Source organism: Gymnodraco acuticeps, unplaced genomic scaffold (assembly GCF_902827175.1).
Source record: "Gymnodraco acuticeps unplaced genomic scaffold, fGymAcu1.1, whole genome shotgun sequence".
Lineage (NCBI taxonomy): Eukaryota > Metazoa > Chordata > Actinopteri > Perciformes > Bathydraconidae > Gymnodraco > Gymnodraco acuticeps.
The window spans coordinates 172,358-182,101 of record NW_022990081.1 but is presented as its reverse complement, the minus strand read 5'-3'; the positions used below and the strand labels follow the sequence as shown (position 1 = coordinate 182,101).

At 38.8% G+C, this 9,744-nt stretch overlaps 1 protein-coding gene across 3 annotated transcripts in view; it reads left to right on the top strand.

Moving 5' to 3' along the window:
* LOC117546086 (vacuolar protein 8-like) overlaps positions 1 to 9,744 on the top strand; it is a 61,808-nt gene that overhangs the window by 33,614 nt on the left and 18,450 nt on the right. For 2 of the 3 annotated variants that reach the window (XM_034216174.1, XM_034216173.1), the window contains 4 exons: positions 4,391 to 4,639; positions 6,621 to 6,740; positions 7,034 to 7,153; positions 9,591 to 9,710. In XM_034216174.1, the coding sequence (XP_034072065.1) occupies positions 4,444 to 4,639; positions 6,621 to 6,740; positions 7,034 to 7,153; positions 9,591 to 9,710 (556 nt within the window). In that variant the 5' untranslated portion in view covers positions 4,391 to 4,443. The remainder of the gene's footprint in view (positions 1 to 4,390; positions 4,640 to 6,620; positions 6,741 to 7,033; positions 7,154 to 9,590; positions 9,711 to 9,744) is intronic. The other variant, XM_034216175.1, reaches the window with a different exon arrangement.

Sequence of the window (9,744 nt, the reverse complement as noted above, 5' to 3'; positions counted from 1 at the left end):
ACATTCTCTCTTAGAAACTGTCAGGAGTCACATTCACATTATACAACTCCACTGCAGCATTATAACAAATACAAAGTAGCTTCAAAAGGAAAAAGAGTGATGCATTATTTATTCACTTTGATACTGTGTCTTCATTTGCTTCAAACCCAAATGATCCGGTTGTAGAAAAATAAGTAAGTAGAAGTACCAGAGTGTAGGAATACTCTGTTACAGTAAAAGTCCTGCATTACAAATGTTCCTCAAGTAAAAGTAGAAAAGTATTAGCATCAAAATATACTTAAAGTGACAAAAGCAAAAGTACTTATGATGCAGATTGGCCTATTTCGGGAGTCATATAACATATTTCGAATATAATTTTTGATTCAAAAATATGTTTATCCTTGCATGAAGTCATTTCTATTTACTTTAGTGTAGTTTGTGAATTTAGCTTAGTACAGTACTTGAGTAAATGTACTTAGTTACTTTACACCACTGGTAATATAAATGTAAAATCAAAATGTCACCTTAACTCATGTCATTAGTCAGTGCATGGTCTGGTAAAGGAACATATACGATGGTGATGGGGAACTGCGAATTCCAACTCCTCTCCATATTTGAAATCCTGGTTGTGAAATACTTCATGTTGTTTGCATCAGTTCCAGTAACACGGTGGAGGGGATTGTAGTGATGGGACTCTGCGTTGATGTAGCAGCTGGTTTAGGTCCGGATCTCTGGGATGTTGTGAGCTGCTGGGTGAGGATCTTCATGTTGACCCAATGGTTTGACCCAGGAGAGCGGAGCAGCCGGTGTCAGCGGTCTCACCTGGATCATCCTGAAGTGAAGCTGGAACCATAAAACAAGGAGGAGGTTCAGTGGAGACAGGTTTCATCAGGAGGGTTTCATGTTTCCTGTTGATGTTCTGCTGCTGATGCAAAAGAGTTCACTGTATATGTGACGTTCGCGAACGATCCGATTCTTTTGAACGGCTCTTTGGTACGAACGAAGGGAACCGAGTCGTTCTTGGTGAGAGCCGTTCTTTTTATCGTTGGTTCACTGCCTGCCATAAATCCACTCACCTTTAAAGCAGGGGCGGTTATAGGGGGGCAGGGTGGGCCAGTGCCCCCCTAACACTGCCTTTGGACCCCCCTGTGGCCCCCCTGAAAAAGAAAAAGAAAAAAAAGTTTATGATTAAACGATTTCTTGGCTGACGGAATAGGTGGAACTAACGATATTTGTAATTCTAGTCGGACCCATTAGAGAGAGCACACCTTTATCTATTTCATATAGTTGTACAAAATAAAGTAAGAAATCATTCCAATGTGTACTATAAGACAGAAAGTTAAAAAAAATTAAAACAGTTTAAAAGGGGAGTGATTGGTAAAATATATATAAATAAAAAGAAAGAATGCTAACTAGGTAACATCAGATAAGAATAAACAAGTTTAAATGATTTTTTATTGGTTGTAATCATATTCTAAAGATGTTTGGATTATTGAAAAGTATACAGCTCCCTTTCATCTGAGTGTTGAGAGCTGTATCCATAAATTCATTTTGTGCTCAAAGTGCACCAGATTGATGTATTTAACTTCAACATTTAAAAGCAAATCTTCCTGGGGGTGCATGCCCCCGGACCCCCCGAGGAGGTGAGGTCCACCTCCCAAATAAAGCAGGTTAAAATAATTAAATTGCATACATTTTCTTGACACTGAAAACGGGTCCCACAGACCCAAACAGCACACAACGTTTAAAGGTAAGCATATAATAATGTTAAAATGTGCTAAATATATACACTGCAAAAAACAACAAAAGAGGAGTAAAGTAGCACACGACTTGTTTTATATTTTGAGAAAGTAGCTCTCATCCTGAAAAAGGTTGGAGATCCCTGCATTAGAGCGTAAAAAACTGTAACTATAAATATCTGAATAAATATGTGTATGAAACAAATACCAATAACTGTATTGCTTTGTCTTCTTATGCGCAATTACTTCATACTGTCTTTTCCGACCTGCATTTATTGGGCCCCCCCTCAGAAAATAACTGGCCCCAGCCTGGCCCCCCCAGCCAAATTGGTCTAGAACCGCCACTGCTTTAACCTCTTAAGCCCGAAGGTCCCCCCAGTGGACCCCTCCCACAGTTTTTTTTCGAGACTGTGTCTCACGGCTTCTTAACATTTATGAAACTATTAATGTTTCATACCCTTTTAAAGGTAAGAAACTCCGCTAACTGAAAATAAGAACAATTTTTAGCTAAAAAAAACACAAGAGTAATACCAAGCCTTTGAATTAGCATTGAGCGAAAAAATGCTAACGCTTTTTTTACACAGAACTCACGGTAGAAATGCCCTTATTACTATCTTAACTGCACAAACAAGATATACGATTTAAAGCTGAGACTCCACAGATTCCACACATGTAATGTCATCACTGTACGACCTCGAATTCCTGTAGCTATCAGCCAGAAAAGAGAAAGTAAACAACATCCGGTTTCAAAAATATTACAATAATTACGTCTTACCTTTTTTTGATTTGTGATCAAAAGTTGTGTTCAACGGAATAAAAACGCCGCTCAAGGTTAATCCAATGTCTTTGTGTCACGTAGACATTTTTACTGATAATCCATCATCATATTTATGGCAATATACTCGGTATAAAGTTTTGCCGTCCAGGCTTGCACTTTCAGATATGCTTCGTTTGCTTCTCTATTACGTCCGCTATGGTAATGTTTACGTAGATTTGGGAACTGCCCATCGATTCTATTGGATGTAATGGTTAAGAAAAAGGTGTAAATCACATGAATCGACCAATGGGTTCCAGAGATATGGTCCTGCGTAAAGTATAAAGAATGGCAGCCAGCGTAACAACATTACGCAGCCGACTTCATTTATTGTTTACAACGTAACGAAGCAGGAATTGCAGCAGGACCCAGAGCGCACGGAGCACAGAGTGGACAGCAGATAACGGAATTGCAGTTGTATTGCTTATAGATTATCAGAACATTTCAAAGGGGTCACATTGGATATTAACCTATGGATTAACTACATCATCGTTTTTATCGTTTTAATGCAATTGAAGACCAGTTTAGACCAGACAAAGAGGAAGGTAAGTCATTGTTAGCCTAGCGCATGTTAGTACAGTCTAGCGCCACTTGTTTTGATGTACGTTTTTGTTGATAACCTCGCGAGTTTGTATCTTTCAGTGTTGAGGTGGGCACCGTTAGATTCTGTGTCTTTACGATCATAAACAATGTGTTGGATGTGCAGCTAGTATAAGTAATAAGGGAGCTAGGAGTGATTTTAGGTGCAGTAATAGGTTAGCATTTTTCGCTCGGGGCTAATTCAGAGGCTCACTGTTAGCATTGTGTGTTTTTTTTGAAAAAATAAATGAAAAAGATCAGTTAAATTAGTTTTTTCCCGTTATATGGATATACAATATTCATAATTTATTCAATATTAAGGTTCCTTAGACGTTGTTTCCTGCAAATGACGCGATTTCGGGTCCGTGGGGCCTAAGAGGATAACAGAGTATGTTTTATTTTATTTTAATTTTTTTCACAACAGTTGTATTTGGATGGAATGAATACCTATAGTGATAATTCAAAGTAATACAATGATTGTTACAGTGAAAAAGTTCAAATGGAACTGATGGTTCCCAAATTACCCAGAGGTGAGTCCGCCTGGACTTTATTTTTCAAAACCTCTATAAAAAGGTCAAATTTCACTTGTTTTGCATCAATCTTGATACAGGGTACTTATTATATGTTATAGTTTGGATTCCTAAAGCTTTTAGTCTACTAACCCATCATTCAAGGGTTGTTTTCACTATAAGTAATGGTTTTTATTTTAGGCGGACATTAGAATTTACATGTGTTTACTATGTTCCATCTGAATTTACTTTAAAAATAAAAACATCTATATTGCTTCTGACATTCTACATCCAACTCACAGATGTGACCTTGCTTTGAGAGAAAATATTATTAATTTACCCCTTTTAGAAGTGAAGATATAGTCTTTGTTGTGTTAGTGGCATTTTCGAGCCTGAGACCTGAAAAACAGGCTCAGGGCTTAAGAGGTTAAAGGAACTTGCTTTCCTGAATGCACATTTTCCATAGGTGATGGCATAACGCATGCTGCTAGAGTAGTAGTTTGGCTGGATGAGAGATTAAGCAAGTTATACATTTTCTGTGAGTAAAAGTAGATTTCTGGCAAAACAGTCAATCATTATCCTGGTGATTATTTCGCAGATAAACCTATTAACCCCGCCCCCTTAAAAAAAAACAAGATCCGGCTCCTTTCAAAAAGCCGTAATTCCCATCACTACGAACATCTTTTTATTTTATTTTTTAATATCTGTTTTTAATTTGTTCATATATGTATTTTGAGACCTGACGTCACAGTGGGCGTGTCTCCCTGCAGCTCTGCGTCACGCGGCACAGGTGCCTTCTTTCTTCTCTGCAGGAGAAACGGTCATGGCTTCGGGTTTCTGTGAGGATTGCTCCAGACTTCTGGAAGAATTCAACTTCCATCTGAGGAAAGTCTGCAGAGAGTTTGAGCGGAAAATAAAACCCATCTCCAGGGAGCTGTGTGAGTGCACGTGCTTCAGTGTCTCACCTGAGAGCAGTTACCTGAGGAGGAAGAGGAGGAAGAGGAGTCTCTCTCTGAACGGTAAGAACACTTGTGGATTGTCTTTGTTCTGGACGACAAACACGCCTTTAGTGCTGCAATGTCCCCAAGAGCATTTACTGTAGATACTTGATATTAGATCAGATATACTTTTTTAAATCCAAATATTGGGAACGTTTTCTTTGTTATAGCATGGAAACAGGCATTGCACTAAATACACACACGATAGAAAGATATCTATATCTATGGGGTATTTATGTAGAAATGCACAATGTAAAAATATACAAAAGTCAGAAAACACTATCTAACATACTAAAATCCAGCTTTGATAACACTTTAATGATCAATCATTATAACACATATCATTATTCTGAAATGGACCAATCTGCACAACGACTACTTTTACTGTCGCTACTTTAACTATATTTTGATGATAATACTTTTCTGGTTGAGGAACATTTTGAATGCAGGACTTTTACTGTAACAGAGTATTCCCTACAGTACACTCTGGTACTTCTACTTTTACTCAAGAACAAGATCTGAGTTCTTCTACTTTTACTCAAGTACTAGATCTGAGTACTTCTACTTTTATTCAAGTACTAGATCTGAGTACTTCTACTTTTACTTAAGAACAAGATCTGAGTTCTTCTACTTTTACTCAAGTACTAGATCTGAGTACTTCTACTTTTACTCAAGTACTAGATCTGAGTACTTCTACTTTAACTCAAGTACTAGATCTGAGTACTTCTACTTTAACTCAAGTACTAGATCTGAGTACTTCTACTTTTATTCAAGTACTAGATCTGAGTACTTCTACTTTTACTTAAGAACAAGATCTGAGTTCTTCTACTTTTACTCAAGTACTAGATCTGAGTACTTCTACTTTTACTCAAGTACTAGATCTGAGTACTTCTACTTTAACTCAAGTACTAGATCTGAGTACTTCTACTTTTATTCAAGTACCAGATCTGAGTACTTCTACTTTTACTCAAGAACAAGATCTGAGTTCTTCTACTTTTACTCAAGTACTAGATCTGAGTACTTCTACTTTAACTCAAGTACTAGATCTGAGTACTTCTACTTTAACTCAAGTACTAGATCTGAGTACTTCTACTTTTATTCAAGTACCAGATCTGAGTACTTCTACTTTTACTCAAGAACAAGATCTGAGTTTTTCTACTTTTACTCAAGTACCAGATCTGAGTACTTCTACTTTTACTCAAGTACTAGATCTGAGTACTTCTACTTTTACTCAAGAACAAGATCTGAGTTCTTCTACTTTTACTCAAGTACCAGATCTGAGTACTTCTACTTTTACTCAAGTACTAGATCTGAGTACTTCTACTTTTACTCAAGTACCAGATCTGAGTACTTCTACTTTTACTCAAGTACTAGATCTGAGTACTTCTACTTTTACTCAAGTACTAGATCTGAGTACTTCTACTTTTACTCAAGTACTAGATCTGAGTACTTCTACTTTTACTCAAGTACCAGATCTGAGTACTTCTACTTTTACTCAAGTACTAGATCTGAGTACTTCTACTTTTACTCAAGTACTAGATCTGAGTACTTCTACTTTTACTCAAGTACTAGATCTGAGTACTTCTCCTTTTACTCAAGTACTAGATCTGAGTACTTTCTACTTTTACTCAAGTACTAGATCTGAGTACTTCTACTTTTACTCAAGTACAAGATCTGAGTACTTCTACTTTTACTCAAGTACTAGATCTGAGTACTTCTACTTTTACTCAAGTACTAGATCTGAGTACTTCTACTTTTACTCAAGTACTAGATCTGAGTACTTCTACTTTTACTCAAGTACTAGATCTGAGTACTTCTACTTTTACTCAAGTACTAGATCTGAGTACTTCTACTTTTACTCAAGTACTAGATCTGAGTACTTCTACTTTTACTCAAGTACTAGATCTGAGTACTTCTACTTTTACTCAAGTACATGATCTGAGTACTTCTACTTTTACTCAAGTACTAGATCTGAGTACTTGTCCCTCCTCTCTTCCTACAGATGAGGAACTTCAGCTCCATGAAGAGGAAAGTCTTCAGACTCTGAGCCGACTCTCAGCTTCAGAGGACATTGAGCTGCAGAAGACAGCGGCCATGTTTTATCTACAGCTCAGTCATCACTGTGAGTAAAGAATCCAAACAGATGTGTATGTTGCTTCACTATCTTCTTCTTTATAGCAATGGTTTACAGATAAGTGGAGCAGGTAATGAGACGTGTGTTCGCTCTCGTCTGTAGAGATAAGCTCTAACGGACAGCACGGTTATTATGCAAATGATCAACTGTAATTTTCTTTCTAGGGTTGGCAGATAATTCCCTGCATGTGTGGCTTAAGTGCCGTTATTCACAGTACTACTATCCCAAAGCGCTGCTTCTTCACCCACAATAACCAGTGTTTCCTGCTCTGTGTGTTTCAGTGAACTCTCCTCTCCCAGACGCATTGTTGGAGCCGGTCATGAACTTACTGCTATCATCTGACCTGGATGTTCAGAAGACCATCTCTCTGTCTTTAGTCAATCTGTTAGTGAAGAACAACGGTGAGAGATACGAAATCACAAGGTGTTTTAAAAAGTCCTCTCTACTTGAAAGAGTCCTCTCCTGCTGATGTTCAGGTGTATATCAGTATGTAGTGTCTCTACTTGAAAGAGTCCTCTCCTGCTGATGTTCAGGTGTATATCAGTATGTAGTGTCTCTACTTTAAAGAGTCCTCTCCTGCTGATGTTCAGGTGTATATCAGTATGTAGTGTCTCTACTTTAAAGAGTCCTCTCCTGCTGATGTTCAGGTGTATATCAGTATGTAGTGTCTCTACTTTAAAGAGTCCTCTCCTGCTGATGTTCAGGTGTATATCAGTGTGTAGTGTCTCTACTTTAAAGAGTCCTCTCCTGCTGATGTTCAGGTGTATATCAGTATGTAGTGTCTCTACTTGAAAGAGTCCTCTCCTGCTGATGATCAGGTGTATATCAGTATGTAGTGTCTCTACTTTAAAGAGTCCTCTCCTGCTGATGTTCAGGTGTATATCAGTATGTAGTGTCTCTACTTTAAAGAGTCCTCTCCTGCTGATGTCCAGGTGTATATCAGTATGTAGTGTCTCTACTTGAAAGAGTCCTCTCCTGCTGATGATCAGGTGTATATCAGTATGTAGTGTCTCTACTTTAAAGAGTACTCTCCTGCTGATGTTCAGGTCTATATCAGTATGTAGTGTCTCTACTTTAAAGAGTCCTCTCCTGCTGATGTGCAGGTGTATATCAGTATGTAGTGTCTCTACTTTAAAGAGTCCTCTCCTGCTGATGTCCAGGTGTATATCAGTATGTAGTGTCTCTACTTTAAAGAGTCCTCTCCTGCTGATGTTCAGGTGTATATCAGTATGTAGTGTCTCTACTTTAAAGAGTCCTCTCCTGCTGATGTCCAGGTGTATATCAGTATGTAGTGTCTCTACTTTAAAGAGTCCTCTCCTGCTGATGTTCAGGTGTATATCAGTATGTAGTGTCTCTACTTTAAAGAGTCCTCTCCTGCTGATGTTCAGGTGTATATCAGTATGTAGTGTCTCTACTTTAAAGAGTCCTCTCCTGCTGATGTTCAGGTGTATATCAGTATGTAGTGTCTCTACTTTAAAGAGTCCTCTCCTGCTGATGTTCAGGTGTATATCAGTATGTAGTGTCTCTACTTTAAAGAGTCCTCTCCTGTTGATGTTCAGGTGTATATCAGTATGTAGTGTCTCTACTTTAAAGAGTCCTCTCCTGCTGATGTTCAGGTCTATATCAGTATGTAATGTCTCTACTTTAAAGAGTCCTCTCCTGCTGATGTTCAGGTGTATATCAGTATGTAGTGTCTCTACTTGAAAGAGTCCTCTCCTGCTGATGTTCAGGTGTATATCAGTATGTAGTGTCTCTACTTTAAAGAGTCCTCTCCTGCTGATGTTCAGGTCTATATCAGTATGTAATGTCTCTACTTTAAAGAGTCCTCTCCTGCTGATGTTCAGGTGTATATCAGTATGTAGTGTCTCTACTTTAAAGAGTCCTCTCCTGCTGATGTTCAGGTGTATATCAGTATGTAGTGTCTCTACTTTAAAGAGTCCTCTCCTGCTGATGTTCAGGTGTATATCAGTATATAGTGTCTCTACTTTAAAGAGTCCTCTCCTGCTGATGTTCAGGTGTATATCAGTATGTAGTGTCTCTACTTTAAAGAGTCCTCTCCTGCTGATGTTCAGGTGTATATCAGTATGTAGTGTCTCTACTTTAAAGAGTCCTCTCCTGCTGATGTTCAGGTGTATATCAGTATATAGTGTCTCTACTTTAAAGAGTCCTCTCCTGCTGATGTTCAGGTGTATATCAGTATGTATTGTCTCTACTTTAAAGAGTCCTCTCCTGCTGATGTTCAGGTTCACTGAGTCTCTCAGTCTGACAGGAGAGGACTCTCCTCCACTTTGTTGTTGAAAAAACTCCTTACAGTATATCCGTTAGCGTAGCTCGCTAGCACCAGAAGCTAACAACTACGATCTCCGGTACCGGTGCGCTCTCTCTCTCTCTATGAGTGCATGCACACAAAATGGCTCGTTCCACACACACACACAGAGCCGAGCTTTAATGAAACACAGAGAACCAGACGTAATAGTACTGTATTATATTATTTTCAATCAATAATTTTTCAAAATATGATTATTATTTTTTTATCTTTTTTTTTTTTTTTAATAACCATTTCCCCCCCTGGTCTCTCGCGCCCCCCCTGTCATGCCTCTGCGCCCCCCTGGGGGGGCGCGCCCCCCACTTTGAGAACCACTGCTCTACTGTGACATGTCTGTCTCTGATTGGTTAGCTGGCTGGCTCTGTTGTTATTGGTCAACATCTTAGAGATGTCCCCCTCATGGAATCATGTTTTTAATATTGCTTTTTTAAATCTAATTGTTTTCCACAATCACATCTTAAACTGACCCGATGAATAGGGTCATAATAACCGTGCATTAACTCTGGTGTCAGTGTGCAGAGCCTCTGTGGTTGAGATGGGGATGCTGGTTCCACTCCTGGATCTGATCCGGTCCGGAGACTCCAGCGCTCAGAGCCACTCCTGCGCCTGCGTCTGCCTCCTCGCCTCCTCAGGTGGGTGCAGAAGGATTTAAGGTCTTTAAATTGT